The 15,877-nt window shown below is 40.1% G+C and overlaps 1 protein-coding gene across 2 annotated transcripts in view; it reads left to right on the top strand.

Moving 5' to 3' along the window:
• Positions 1-15,877, top strand: part of dnah7 (dynein, axonemal, heavy chain 7) — an 84,736-nt gene that overhangs the window by 45,142 nt on the left and 23,717 nt on the right. For both annotated transcript variants that reach the window (XM_042426374.1, XM_042426373.1), the window contains exons 35-49: positions 1,137-1,358; positions 2,600-2,797; positions 5,326-5,481; positions 5,682-5,850; positions 6,850-6,976; positions 7,445-7,664; positions 7,844-8,470; positions 8,730-8,975; positions 9,181-9,410; positions 9,748-10,078; positions 10,199-10,545; positions 11,292-11,472; positions 11,672-11,857; positions 13,617-13,780; positions 14,737-14,891. In XM_042426374.1, the coding sequence (XP_042282308.1) occupies positions 1,137-1,358; positions 2,600-2,797; positions 5,326-5,481; positions 5,682-5,850; positions 6,850-6,976; positions 7,445-7,664; positions 7,844-8,470; positions 8,730-8,975; positions 9,181-9,410; positions 9,748-10,078; positions 10,199-10,545; positions 11,292-11,472; positions 11,672-11,857; positions 13,617-13,780; positions 14,737-14,891 (3,559 nt within the window). The remainder of the gene's footprint in view (positions 1-1,136; positions 1,359-2,599; positions 2,798-5,325; positions 5,482-5,681; positions 5,851-6,849; positions 6,977-7,444; positions 7,665-7,843; positions 8,471-8,729; positions 8,976-9,180; positions 9,411-9,747; positions 10,079-10,198; positions 10,546-11,291; positions 11,473-11,671; positions 11,858-13,616; positions 13,781-14,736; positions 14,892-15,877) is intronic.

The following is a 15,877-nucleotide window of genomic DNA, read 5'->3' as shown; positions in this document are numbered from 1 at the left end:
ACAATATAATTGTTAAGTCACATGGTATTTATCTTATAGCCACAACATCAGTAGCTTATATCACAGTTTACATTGGGGACAGCTTATATCAGAACTCGCGTAAGGGATTCATTTAATGCCACTGATATCTGCTAACATATTAATGACATCCTGAAAGGGATAGGCCTTCCACAACGTCTACAAAATGGGGACCATGTTATGCTGAATGTTATTTACTTATTTATTTTTCGCATCTGTTATATATATACAGTATCTTAAGTTTTCCAGTGGTAACATTGACTCCCTTGGGGGAAGGCTTGTCTGACTTCCATTGGAGAAGAATCAATCTCCATGCCAGTAATGAGGCAAGTGATATGGAGTTTGCTTGTGATGCTGTGATTTTGTCTGTTTGGAGCAACATTTTAAAAACAGCAATGCTCAAATGAGCTTCTATTTGTTTACCGCATATGTGTGCAAAGACTTCAAAAATATGCTCTCACACACTGTTTAGAGACTGACAAGACCAAAACATATGGCGTAGAGTGGTCATGCCTTATGCATAATGAAGACAAGTGAATGCATTCCAGACTAGGTTGCCATAATTCTTCTGGAAAATCTATGCCTACATTATGTTCCCAGGGTAGTTTTGTGTTGGTCCATGAGGGTTTTCTGATATTCTGTATCCAATCATCGGATTATGGAGATGCTCTCCTTCCTATATGAGTCCACGCACAGAATGTCATTTTCAGCTGGGGGGAGGTGGCATATGTAGTGTTTCATGGCAAGTGCTTTGATTTTGTCACCATTTACTTTAGTATATATTTTTCTCCAGTAAATTACTTATATTTATCTGACAGTTGTAGGTACTGCTTTCTCTATAGAGGGTTTTTCATGCAGTATGTGTTAAAAACTACCCAAAAGTATGGCATTGCAAGACATTATATCATTTAGGCTACCTAAAACAAATTATATACTACATACAAAATTTTAAATTCTACTTTAATGACTCTAATTGAGGACTACCCACATGCAGGGACCAGTTAATACAAATTACGATTACAGCACACACTGTGTACATTATGGCTCAGTGTCTCTTTCAAAGATTAATGTGATTTAGAAACAAAAAAAACAGATGGTTGTCCTTTCTTTTTGCACAGGGCATCTTTGTGTTCTGCCTGGTGTGGTCAGTGGGTGCCAGCTGTGATGATTCGGGTCGTGTCAAGTTTGACGCTGTGGTAAGGGAGATACTAAACGGCCCCTTAAGCGAGGAGACCCGGGCCTGCCACGGCATTCTGGCCACTGTTGAGGCTCCACCTAAACAGCTTACAGTGCCTCTACCCACTGCAGACACAGTGTACCAATATCGCTTCATTAAAGAGGTAGGCATCTTCCAAGAGTCTTTTGCTTTTGATAATTATGCAGCTGAGAGCACTGAGTGATATCTCAAAAAACAGTGTGAAATTTCCTAGTTTTTTTATTAGCTGCTGATAGAAAAATGAAGGTTAATCTGAGTGAAGTATGTGACAAAAATGAGATATCTCTCTATCACAGTACATAATACAAATGGTTATGAGATGATGAAGATTTGCTGTTACCATAATTACCTCAATACTGTATCTGAAAAAAAACACAAGAGAGAGTTGCTTCTACATCAAACCCTTTGGAACTGGACAATGCCTGTGTGCGTTTTTTCTTTTCCTCAGATGGTTGGGGAAGAGGGATGCTCATTTTTTGTCTGTAAGTGGCGTTTACAAAGCGGGATGCTTCAGTTTCAGTCTTATGGTTTCACCTACCTTTGATTTCCTGCCAGTAAATACCTTTTTTATCATGAGGGATGGTGGAGAAAGTAATGGTTGCACTGCAAAGAGAAAAATCAGGCAGTACAGTATTTGTTTCCCATCAAAGAGGATTTGAAATATACAGTAGTTCTGTTTAATCTGTTAATGCAAAAGCTTCTAAGAGACAAAAAAACCCTTAATTGCACATTTCTGTCACCACCAACAAGATAATCATACTAGGAAATGTTCATATTAGCACAGGTCAAGGAAGCGTACTTCTGTGTTCAGCAGTTGTCAATTTTATATACTTCATCTTCCAACACAAGCTGATATGAATTTAAACGAAAAGTCTAACCGTACAAGACTATTATGGATTATATAAATAGCTAAGGGATGACTGATACCACATTTGGTTTAAGAGCCATTTACTTAGAGCTGTATACATCAACTATTGATATTGCTGAAGGCTATTAATACGAGTCAATTCTGAACACAAGGAAAGGGTCACAAATATTTGTATTCTTAATGTCTAAATATAGACAAATCAGTTTGCATCTGTTTGTTTTGGGCAAATGTTCCTTGTTGGGCTCAACAGTCAAATGATTTTTTACATACAGTACCAGTCAAAAGTTTGGACACACCTTCTCATTCGCTTGAATGAGAAGTGTGTCCAAACTTTTGACTGTCCAATTAAAACATATGCAGGGTTCTATTATATTTCAGTTCTTTTCAGATTTTCCAGAGTTTAACCTGTTTTTTTTTTTCCTAAGTGAGTTTTGATTAAGGAGGAGGACAATGGCCTTTTTATATCTCAAATACAACCTCTCTACTTTGCTCTACAGGGACAGGGCAGGTGGGAGCTGTGGACAGATAAGCTAAAGACTGCTCCCCCCATATACAAGGACATGCAGTTCAACGAGATAATTGTGCCCACTGAGAACACGGTACGCTACATGGCACTGATGGAACTCCTCGTCACCCACCAGAAGCCGACTATTTTCATTGGTCCCACTGGTACTGGCAAGAGTGTCTACATCACAGTAAGTGGTCTGTTAATGAAATTTTTGTAATTAGGCATTTTGCATTTAACAGAAAGGAAAAACTGAAAAATCATGCTGATGGAGAAGGTATGTGCACCAAAAGTATATTAAGACAGGCTTTGCTTTTTAGGTGGCTTTATTTTAAGGGCTGAAATGACAGCCAATTATCTCTGGAAGGTTTTATTAGCTGTAACTCATTAACGTTTATTCTGTGAGGTGACCAAACAGCAGAATTAAAAAAATGTGTTTTCTGCCTCCTATGCTTATATACTCAGTCCAGTTTAGGGGTGGTTTGATATTGTTAACTTCAACATTATCAGACAGAATATTTGTTAATATTACTGAAAGTGGACAACATAAGTAGCTGTCATAAATAAGGATAATGCCCATTTTAAATATCATAATGACTGTTATTTTAAAGTGCTGAAAATGCACGATAATTATTGAAATAAGTAGTATGTGTGCTTTTGCACTTGCACAAGACACAACAAAACTAGGAGCCATTCATAAAAACATAACTCTATAGCACCAGCAGTGGTCAAAAATTTAACATGGTAACTTTAATATGTGTGAGCTGCCTTGGTCTGCTTTGATTTCTTTTAATTACAGCAAGTGCACTAGCTGTTTCTCTATATGACTAGTTTGATAATGGCATTAGATGCATTAGATGCAGTAAATAAGTCTTAAAAAGTAGTACACAGAATTGTTGATACCTGTAGACACCCATATTTGATACATATGAATTCAGCAAAGGCATATCATTTCATGGTATTCATGTACATATACTGCAGATTGCATTATTATTATTTCCTCTATTTGGTGTTTTGTTGTCCTCTGTACCCCAGGGGAATTGTGGATTGAGCATTAAGCAGTTTTTATAGGCAGAAATTTTCATAGTCATTTGGCTCTGTTTGTGTGTTTGTGGTAGCATAGGCTGTGTTTGAAACACAGCTACCAATACTGCAATATCATTCCGTAGGATGATTGAGCATTCATTTCTAAGCACTAAAGTTGCAGCCTCAGGAAGCCAGAGAAGTGCTCTGAACACACAAATCATTTGGAAGCAACGCAGCTACAGACACCAGGTGTGAAATGGCCACCTTGGAGGAATACTGAGTATCTCTCAGCAGACCTTCAGCTATTTATATCAAGGACTAGTTCCCCCTCCTCCCTTTTGTTTCATTAGTTCATCCATTAGTGTGCTCCAGCTTGAGACTCTGGGGTGAATAGAGATTATATCACTAGGGAGCCTTCTCCACTTCTAGCTTGTCTGCGCGGTAGAACGGCTCTGACCCATGCCGCAATCAGCAGACCATGGCTGAATCCCAAACCTGGCAGGAGTGATAAAAGGGCACCGGCACTCAGAACATGAGAACATGACGGGCATGGTGCCGGCACTAGTACCATCAGACAACTGTACACAAAAGCCCGCCCCAGACTGCACTGCAGCGAGACAGAGAGAAGCTGTGCCACTGGTTCAGATAAGAGGATGATGATGCACCTTGGCTGCACCCTGTGATCATTCACATCACAAGTCCCCTTTAATTATGCAACTCATTACTCACATGATTTCACAAGTATGTGTATGAGCATTGTGTGCATGCTTATACACATGTTCACAGGGGAAGCTAGAGCTTGTGCTGTTAACACACATGGCACATAATAAAAGTACTATAAAAATAAATAAAATCCTAATGAAAGGAATCATGTCAATCATAACTACTTGCCTCACCAGTCCTCAACAACTATTCTAACTTTGATATAAAATTATCCCAGTTATGCTCTATTTTACTCAGTCTGTGGGTAAGAATTGTACACGTGAACAGTAAAGGCCACCTGTCCAAAAGGGCATTTTATCAAAACACCCTTTTGTAAAAGCCTGTTTAAGCTTTTAGTGAAATGCCCTTTCGCAAAGCCTCATGCAAAATGAAAGATTCACCCTTTTGACATTACTTCAGATCATGTCCTCAGAGGGCAACTAATTTCCTACTTCATTTCAAAGTCATTTTCAGGGATTAACTGAAGATCCAATTTTTATTTAATGAGACTCACTCACTAAATGCCACATTTAATTAGATTATAAAGCTTATCAAAACCATTTGTCAGGATCAAATTTTAAATTATCATTTTATGTGTACTCTACCTGTACTGGGTGTCTTTGGCATGCTGAAAACCAATGTTTTCAAGCAAATGAGCATCCAGTTATCCAGCAAGTTAGCACCGTGATTATGTTTATTAGTTAAATTAAGTCCATGATGTTCACAGACACTCGTAAATCACTTTAGGCATCATGTCTTTTTGGTTCATCCAGTCATTCCTGGATCTCATTTAAAGCAGTCTTGCAAAACACCTGACTAATACATGGCAGATAATGCAAACAAGACTGTGCTTCATAAGTCATTAGTAGTCATTAGGCCTTACACAAACCATGTAATTATCCCATTGTTTTTTGGCTTCATTTTGAAAGAAGAGTTCTTTTTTATTAGATTTGATGATAATCTGCTTATGTTTTTGATATCTTTGCCCAGGACTTCCTATTGAATCAGCTGCAAAAGGATGTATACAGCCCGTTATTTATCAACTTTTCAGCCCAGACTACAGCTGCGCAGACCCAAAACATTATTATGTCCAAGCTAGATAAGCGGCGCAAAGGAGTGTTCGGCCCTCCACTGGGGAAGAAAATGGTACAACCTTTTTTATTATGTTCATTTGATGTTATATGTAGGAATGATTTATTTGTCTTTCAGTGTGCAGTATCAATTAAATGAGTCACACAAATGTAGGTGGTTGTAAAGTTGTAAATACCATCAAAATACTACAAAAAGATTTTTAAATGTAGAGTATTGAATCTTATTTCAAGTAAATGAATGCTGTATTTTATCAGGTGGTGTTTGTGGATGATGTGAACATGCCAGCGAGGGAGGTTTATGGTGCCCAGCCCCCTGTGGAGCTGCTGCGCCAGTGGCTGGACCACTGGAACTGGTATGACATGAAGGATTGCTCCATGATCAGCTTGGTGGATATCCAGGTCATGTGTGCTATGGGACCACCCGGTAAGTAGTAAATGTGCTACCCTGAGGTTAATTTGAAGCACAATTGTTATAGATATGATGCTGATTGAAAGCACTGAATTGGTCAACAAGATGCAGATCTTTAAGTGGGTAAAGTGAATACTTTTTTCCTCTGCTGAAGTGGTGTCGAATCAATGTCACGAACCACTAGCTGCTGTTTTGTGGAGCTTCTCACCGCCTTGAGGTGCTTAAGGTGTTTACAAATAGCAAGTGTTTACCACTTCAACTTTCGCTACTACTACCAGCGTAAGCACAAAGGCAGCTATGTCCACTGAGGTAGCTGGCAGCGACAGCTGCGAGAAATAGAGGGTAGGTGCCACTCTCAGGTGCCCACACAGCTACAGTATTTGCTGCTGGTGCCTGAGCTGACAGTTCTTAAGCTTTTCTAAGCTGCTGCTCAATATAGCCCTGGGACAAACTGAACTCACACCAGGGAAAACAACAGAGCAGCAAATTTTACTGGTGTCCAAGTGTTTTGAATTATATAAACCCTCTTCAGTAATGATCGTGATAACAGATTTGAACTGATTCAAGCCATAATTAGTGGGCCAAGATGATAAAGCTGCAAGCCATATCTCATATCCTTGTCCCTATTTCACCCATCGGTGCTATTTCACTGGGGTATACTGGGTTGCTGCTTTGTATTATGCAACATCCTTGGACAATCAAAACCTGTCACCTGTTAAATAATAGCATTTGTACACCATCTCTAACAAATGCCATGGTCATTGGCCCTGTTAATCTTCAATACTGAAATAATGCTGCCAAACGTCAACAAATCATGTATCAGAGTGTTGCAGGATGATGGAATATTGTATTTTGATCATTGAGACATAAAATAGACACAAAAACATACTGCAGGCCATAATAGAATACCATCAAAAACACTGTACTGAGTACCTAGGAAACTCGGTTGAAGCATACATATCAGAGGTGTTGTCTGTGTGTAAGAGTTGAGTTTTTCTTGTTGTTGTCTCTTAGGTGGAGGGCGGAACCCCGTCACGCCCCGGTACCTCCGCCACTTCAACATGATTACCATTAATGATTTTGATGAGAAGACCATGTATACAATCTTTTCCAGGATCATAGACTGGCATTTCACCATAAGGTAACTATATACCTTCTGTAATTTGCAAGGTGTTTTTATCCAATTGACACAGAGTGATTGCATATGTTAAGGAATGTTCATTACCAAACCTCTACATATAAACCACTACACTTGTGCACAGAAGACGATCATATTAACCCAACCACTCATGCAAACAGAAATTTCATAAGTTGCATTTTAACAGCTTTTGGCAATTTTTCACATTTTGGAAACATGTTGATCATGCCAAGATGCTTGATCGCATATATTTTATTAGCCAAGTCTTTAGTTAATACCACAAACAATGTTGCATTCATTTTTTTGACTAAACTGGGAAACAATCTGAAATTGTGTAACTTGTTCTTGCATTCACCTAATGTTAGCAACAGGTGAGGTCATACCATTATCATATGTATATAAGAGACTATTTTAAACCAGTATCTTCTTCAAATGTTAAAATTACATTTGAATCAACCCTTTCATCCACAGGTTTGCTTTCCCCAAGCCATTTGCAGCTCTGATCTCTCAGATTGTTACTAGTACCTTGTCAGTGTATCAAGAGGCGACCAAGCACCTGCTACCGACACCCACAAAGTCCCACTACTTGTTCAATCTGCGCGATGTCTCCCGGGTCATTCAGGGCATCTGCTTGTCGCGGCCAGAGACTGCAGATGAAGTATCTGTCATCAAACGGCTCTGGGTGCATGAGGTAATGTTTTATACAACAGACAATGGAAAATACCTGACAGCGACGTAACTAAATTAACTTACAAATGCAAATAATATAGAAATATGTAAATTAATAAAGTAGAAATGCATTACATTAGCCCCAGTTAAGCTAACATTTGTTTCCCACTCTCACTCACTCTTTGTCTTGTTGATTCTCAGGTACTGAGGGTGTACTATGATCGGCTGGTCCACGACACAGATCGGTCCTGGCTTGTAAGTCATTTACAGGTGGTGTCTCAGAGTCACCTGAAGGAAGACTTCCATCAGCTCTTCATGCATCTAGACCATGACCACGATGGAAAGGTCACTGAAGACGACCTGCGCAGCCTCATGTTCTGCGACTTCCATGACCCTAAGGGCGAGGACCGTAACTACCGTGAGGTGCACAACCTTGACCAGCTCCGACAGGTGGTGGAGTCACACCTGGAGGAGTACAACAACATCAGCAAAGCACCCATGAACCTGGTACTTTTCCGCTTTGCCATCGAGCATGTGTGCCGCATTTCCCGCATCCTCAAGCAGCCAAGTGGACACGCCCTACTAGTGGGTGTTGGCGGGAGCGGGCGTCAGTCTCTCACCAGGTTAGCTGCCTATATGGCAGAGGCAGAGCTTTTCCAAGTGGAGATCTCCAAGACCTATGGGACCACTGAATGGCATGATGACCTGAAGCTAATCATGAAGAAGTCCACACAGGGTGAAGCTCATGGCGTTTTCCTCTTCACAGACACTCAAATCAAAATGGAGTCATTTCTGGAGGACATTGGCAACCTGCTCAACACTGGTGAGGTAAAATGGGTGGAAGGGGACACGGATTAATAGCTGAGTTAGTTAAACTGGTGGGCTAATCGATTGATGAATGAAGGACTGAATGGAGGGATAGAAAGAAATAAGTATGGCTGGAAAGAGAGGTGGAAAAAAGGATGGATGTGTGGATAGATTAAGAGATGGATGAATGTTTGATGAATAGACAAATATCAAATAGCGATACAGAGAGAAAAGGTGCAAAGGTGTTCTTTACATTCTATTATATTTTGGTTGTTTCCAGGTGCCTAACCTGTTTGCAGTTGATGAGAAGCAGGAAATCTGTGAACGAATGCGTGTGTTGGACCGGCAGCGTGAGCGTGAAAAGCAGACGGACGGCAGCCCCTTGTCCCTTTTTAACATGTTTGTAGAGCGCTGTCGCACACAGCTGCATGTGGTATTGGCCATGAGTCCCATCGGAGACGCCTTTAGGAACCGCTTGAGACGTTTCCCTGCTCTCATTAACTGCTGCACCATTAACTGGTTCCAGGTGAGTGTGTGTACATTGCATGAGAATACAGTATGTATTTTAGTGAAACTCTAGCATCATCACAGTGAGTATTCCAATTGTAAGAGAATATTATATATAAAATACATAAGTGTTTTTTTGTCAGCTGAATTCAGTAAACCACAGTAGAGAGTAAAATACAGTGTATGTATGGCACAGTAAGAGTACAGCATTTATTTCTTGTCAGACCTGGCCAGGGGATGCTCTGCAGGCAGTGGCCTGCCGCTTCCTGGAAGACGTGGAGATGACAGATGAGACCAGAGAAGGTTGCATCAACATGTGCAAGAGCTTCCACACCTCAACCATCGAACTGTCAGTTCGCTTTTTGACTGAGTTACAGCGCCACAACTATGTCACCCCAACCTCATACTTGGAACTCATCTCCACATTCAAAGCTCTGCTGAAGACGAAAAGAGCGTAAGTTCAAGATTTAAAATGAGATTAAGATATAAGATAGTCATTTTTAATAACTAATTGATTTTTTGTCACTTTAGATGCTACTTTAGATTACAAAAACCTGATTATAGATCAAGTTTCCTAATCAGAATCTCTGACAGAAAAGTTGATCAGGACATCCTGAGTACTGCATCACTTTCAATGCAGTACTGAGTGATTCAGGATTTGTCACTTTCTAAAGAGCACCTCAGCAGTATTTTACAGCCAATCCAGTTGCACTAAACTCCAGTGTGCATGCATGTGTTCTCATGTGTAAAATTAGGACTTATTATCTTATCTCCCTCTGTCCTTTGCGCAGTGAAGTGATGAAGCTGAAACGTCGTTATGAGGTGGGCCTTGAGAAACTAGAGTCAGCAGCAGACCAGGTGGCCACCATGCAAGTTGAGCTGGAGGCTCTACAGCCGCAGCTGCTTGTGGCCAGCAAGGAGGTAGATGAGATGATGGTGGTGATTGAGCATGAATCTGTGGAGGTGGCTGAGACAGAAAAGGTGGTGAAAGCAGATGAGGCTGTGGCCAACGAACAAGCCATGGCTGCCAAGGCCATCAAGGATGAATGTGATGCTGACCTGGCTGTAGCCATGCCTATCCTGGAGTCAGCCCTGTCTGCGTTGAATACTCTCACCACTCAGGTAAGAGGAGCGATATGTTCTGTTTTCCATATATAGTGCCCTTACATCTAACTCAAAGGCCCAGACCCAATAGAATAGTACAGAGGGCAGATCTATAGATGTGGTTCTTTTTATCAACAGGATATCACAGTAGTGAAGTCCATGAAAAGCCCGCCCACAGCTGTCAAGCTGGTGATGGAGGCAATCTGCATTCTCAAAGGCATCAAGCCAGATCGTGTGCCAGACCCCTCCGGTTCAGGTAAAAAAGTGGAGGACTTTTGGGGCCCTGCCAAAAAGCTCTTGGGAGACATGAAGTTTCTCCAGAGCCTCCATGAATACGACAAGGACAACATCCCCCCAAACTTTATCGCCATCATCCGCAACAAGTACATCACCAACCCAGACTTTGTACCAGAGAAAATTCGAACTGCATCCACTGCAGCTGAAGGCATGTGTAAGTGGGTTTGTGCCATGGACAAGTATGACAAGTAAGTAATGTTCTTCCCCTTCTGTATTATGAAAATGGGTGCATATTCACAAAGTTTTGGAGAGCGTTTCATCTTTCTAAGTGATTAACATGAAGCTTGGTTATGGGAAACTTTGAAGGAATAATAATTTTCCTGGTGCTGGTGTACCACACATATTTTACATCCAAAGTGATTCATGTAACAATTCATCCAAAATCCAAGATGTAATCATTTAGCTTTTTAAATATTATATATTTTTCAACTCATTTGCCTTTATTTGACAGTTTTAAAAGTACAGAGAGACAGGAAATGGGCTAGAAAGAGGAGTATGACCATATTATGTTATATCATATGCTATATATAATATAGAATTTGATTAGTAAAAAATACACAGGAGGCATAAATAGTATGACCTGCAACTGTTACATGAATGTAATAGAGAATTTAATCCAAATGAATGCTATTTATATATAAATATATAATATATATTATAATTTTTATTTCCTACATTTTTCAGTTGTTTTTGTTTGTTTTTTCCACTGCTGCAGATAAACTAATGTATATGTGTAAAGAAGAACTAAGTTTCAAGGCGTATTGTGTTTTGACAGTATTGACACAATTATCGCAGTGTTTATTTTACTTCTGTTTCACATCTTTCTAGTAAATCCAAGAATCTACACAGCTTGACATGTTTCTTATTTTGTAAATGTTATTTACTTATTTTGATTTGAGTGAATCTCCTGAATGAAATGCTTCTCGTGTCTCAGAGTGGCCAAGGTGGTGGCTCCGAAGAAGGAGAAGCTGGCACAGGCTGAGGGGGAGCTGCAGGTGGCCATGGAGAGCCTGCGGAAAAAGCAGGCTGCCCTCAAAGAAGTACAGGATAAACTTGCAAAGCTTCAAGAGACTTTGGAGGCCAACAAAAACAAGAAAGCTGACCTGGAGAATCAGGTTTGGTGCTTTCGTATTCATATTATATATCATATTTCATGTATATTTCATAGTTGCATGAGTGTTTGTGTGATTTTAGATTTTGTGTAATGGTTGTCATCATTTTAGGTAAAAAAAAACAAACTTTTTAGATGGATCAGAGTGGATATGTATGGGTATGCTACAGTGCAACAGATTTTTGCTCTCCGATGTCCTCCAGGTGGATTTGTGCAGTAAGAAGCTGGAGCGAGCTGAGCAGCTGATTGGAGGCCTGGGTGGAGAGAAGACACGCTGGAGTGAAATGGCCTTCAATCTCGGAGAGCTCTATAACAACCTGACTGGGGACATCCTCATCTCAGCAGGCATAGTGGCCTACCTGGGAGCTTTCACCTCCAGCTACAGACAGGTAACCGGAAAGACTAGGTAGTACTTACTTTATAGTGGATTGTATTTAGGACGTATTACTCACGGTATGTTACTTAAAGCACTGCACCTACATAGATTTTTGAAGTATTTGATTTTGGTATCACCCTTATAGAATATGACTTTGATCATTTAATTTACTGTACTAAAATTACTCAGTATTTACAGTATACCATACATATTTAAAGAATAACTTAACACCAGTGTGAAAAGTAGTATTTCACTGCCGTCTCTGGTGGAAAGTTCCAAGTCTGTTTCACCTCTGACCACACCCAGCATCATTTCTGGATGTGGTTAAAAGTGTGCTTTTTTGCACCTGTAACCATACCCAATAGTGATGCCACAGGGTCCTGGAGTTCACCTGTACATCACTGCAGAAAGGTGAGAAGTTAAACCACTGGATGTCAGCAAACACAAGATTTTTAGGGCGTGTTAAGTTATTCATTAAAAATGTAGCTTAAATGTGTTTATAGTACAGAACTGTATTTTCCCTCCAGCCTATTTCTACTTTGGTAGATTAAAGGCTTTGTTTGTGAGTACAACGACACAGGTCAGGCTTTCTCGAGTGTCTTTCTACAGAGTCACTCGAGTGTGTTTGGTCAGAGATCACAAAGTTACAAGGCTTCAGTTGTGGTTCTTCAGAACGCATCACTTGTCTTGTGAAAAGAGAGGATGATCAATTTCCCTGTTCAAGCAGTTTGGTAAAAATTGCACGATTCTGAGTAAGACCCTTTTAACGCGTCCTCAGGCATAGCTGTTACATCTGCAGTTAACATTTCCATTAAAAGTGAGAGTAATAATTTATTTCTATCCAACGCACTGCAACCAATGCATATTACAGAACTGTTTCAGGCCAATAAAAGTCAAATGCTTGAGAGCAGTTTAGTAGAAAGGAAACACTCTGCAGGTACTGAGGCACTAAAACCTCTTGCTGAGCCTCACATGTCTCCAACACCAAGCTAGTCTCTAAAGCTCATGAGGGCCATTGTGATGCTGGAAAACAGAAATGAGGAGAGTGAGTTAGTTATTTTTGTCATTAAGATGTTTAATTATGTGCTATGCATGTGATTGGGTATGCATATATGCATGCTTACTTTCATGCCTTCAAAAATCACTTTGTTTAAGTGCTACTGTGTACCTGTGCGTTAGTAATGTTTTTTAATGATCTGTCTGTGTGCATCTGTTCATTTGTGTGTACAGCTGAGTTGTTCACTAGCATATGCTCTCACTTGTTTAGAGGTAAGTGTTTGTATGTTTGGTCCTGCGTGTGAAGGAAAGTGAAAAAAATGTTTCTCCTCTTGTTCCTTCAGTTGAATGTTTGAGCTTCACTGTGCAGAATGATGTATGTGCATAGATTGATACTAGAAGGTTGTCTTCACATTCATCTGCTGAAGGTGGAAAGTTACTCTGTGCTCACTTTAAATCTCAATTGAAGGCATATACTGTATCTACAAGCATGATTTGTGACAACTAATTTGGAGACTTTTCAGAGAGGAGGGCGACATCTTTTTCCAGCAGTTAAACTTTTGAAAAGAACAATATTTTCAAATTCATAGATTCTGGATTTTTCAACGAGGTAGAAGGAATAAATGTAATTTTAAGATTTTTCTGAACATTTTATTGTGGAAAAAAACATGCCAGACACAAATTATTATTGAAAACAGAATATTTGTATATGTCTTAAAGCATGTCTGTAGGGGATCTCAAAGTAAATCATGAATAATAAATGTTCTCCTCTCCAGGATCAGACAGAGGAGTGGATGAATCTTTGTAAGAGTAGAGAGATCCCCTGCTCCCCCAACATGTCTCTGATGAACTCTCTGGGCGATCAAGTAAAGATACGTGCGTGGACCATCGCTGGCCTACCATCAGACAGCTTCTCCATAGACAACGGCATCATAATCTCGTGAGTATTCAAGAAAAACTGAACACTGACATGGCACTATCATCAAAGGAAAAAGGCATCAGTGTTTCCGTAGTGTTTAGCATTATATTAGTAAGAGATTATCGCACCGACTGTGGATGTCTCAAGCAGCTTTTTTCTGCTCCTGATCTTTCATTTATTATTGAGTGTCCCCTGTCAGCCAGTGTTGATACAAAATTGATATTTTCCTACACAGTAAAGCCGTACAGTGCTGTGCATCATAAAGCTGGACTTGCCCTGTTGTGGCAGAAATGTCTGTACAGGATTTGGGCAGCGTCTCAAAATTACATAATGACATTAATATTTTCCACTTCTCTCAAAAGCAGTACTTTTGTGGTGTGGTACACCTGCAAATTGTTGCTGCAATAGAGGCAAAGTGATCTTATTCTGAGCGTGAATTTCTTAATTGAAACTGATTCCTCCTATTTATTATTTATTTCTCCTTATTTATTTTTATGCCACTTGGCTGAAATGAATGAGAAATAGGTTCCAGTGTTTTAACATAACTGTTTTTGACAGCTACTGTACCTAGATCACAATGGGCTACAGTTAAGTTAGGATCAGGATGCCATCGCCCATTACTAATCAGTCTACTCTAATGAAAGAAGAGACGATGGCGGAGCTTTGTAACCTATCTTAGAAGCCCATATGACATTGTCAAGACATCTGCTTGTTTGTGTAAATGAAGCAGCAACATTGCTTTTTAATCACAATACTATGGCCCCTGGTGTGCTACCCAACTGTGAGCTGTCTGACTGCGCTCAGAGTGAATGTTCACCCCTAAGCTGTTCTTTACATCTCATTTCATGTCCTCCAACATCCCCCCTACTGTTGTGATGTCTCATGGTTAGTTACAAGAACTCTCACTCAGACAAGGCAGCACTATTTGATCACTGACTACTCTGTGTGTGTGTGTGTGTGTGTGTGCGTGTTTTTAGTAATGCCAGACGGTGGCCTCTAATGATTGATCCCCAGGGCCAGGCCAACAAGTGGGTGAAAAACATGGAGAAGGCCAATAGCCTGCATATCATTAAACTGAGTGATGCAGACTTTGTGCGTACTCTGGAGAACTGCATTCAGTTTGGCACACCAGGTAAGCTTTAGTATTTCTGTGTGTGTGTGTGTGTGTGTGTGTGTGTGTGTTAGTGTGTGCCTCACCCACATTGGTGCAGTTCCTATTACGGCCTGATGAGGCCTCTCTTTACCACGGGGATTCATTATTGCTGTGCAAAGGATGTTTTTCCCTTTGTTCTCTGTTCTGCAGAGGAAGATTTCATATAAGCAGTATCTCAGAGTGAAATGTTCCAATGAGCCTTTATTCAGCCCTACTGCACCATTAGTACATCAGGCTACCGTAAATCACACACAAGGGGAGAAATCCATTAGTTTTCCTGCACGAACATTTTTCCTGCCCAGCATCAGGGCCAAAATGACATGTGTAGGCAGACATGACTATTTTTTGTGGTGTTTTTTCGATTGCTTCAATTCCCACTGCTACTGTTTGGATATGACCTTTTGGTTCACAAGCTGGTTTCAGAATATATTCTACCATCTCTCTACAAAAACACACAATATAACAACCAGCCCTGGCAAAATACTTGTACTTTAGTCTTCTCATAGGATTTTGAGGGAGTATGAGATGGAACAGCAAGAGATTTAAAGTTAGAAACAGAGGCTGCTATACAGCCATTAAAAAGACATCTAAATAATGACTCGAGTCAGCCAGCCATTGGGTCTTTGCTTACTGGCAGACTGCAATGCTAACAGTTCAGATAGTAGCTTGTCCTTGCAGGGTGCAAAATAGTCCCCAGAGGGTATGCAGTTGTTCCACCCTCCACAGCCTGTTCTCTTATTTCACAGTTTTATGGTTTCTTGCTGTTTGTATTGCAGCCTATAATCCTGATTATCTGCTAGTATTCTTTCTTTAAGCATGGTTAAACTAATGTTTTCCTGCCAAATCTCTTTATAGGCTAAGCATGTGTTTATTCAATGATGCAAACTACAGTATAATCTGCTGAAATATTAACAATACTGATGTGATGTACCAGGACAAAATGATGCTCCAAAGCAATTTGGAGA

Source organism: Thunnus maccoyii, chromosome 11, assembly GCF_910596095.1.
Source record: "Thunnus maccoyii chromosome 11, fThuMac1.1, whole genome shotgun sequence".
Taxonomy (NCBI): domain Eukaryota; kingdom Metazoa; phylum Chordata; class Actinopteri; order Scombriformes; family Scombridae; genus Thunnus; species Thunnus maccoyii.
This window is presented reverse-complemented; position numbering and strand designations above follow the sequence as displayed.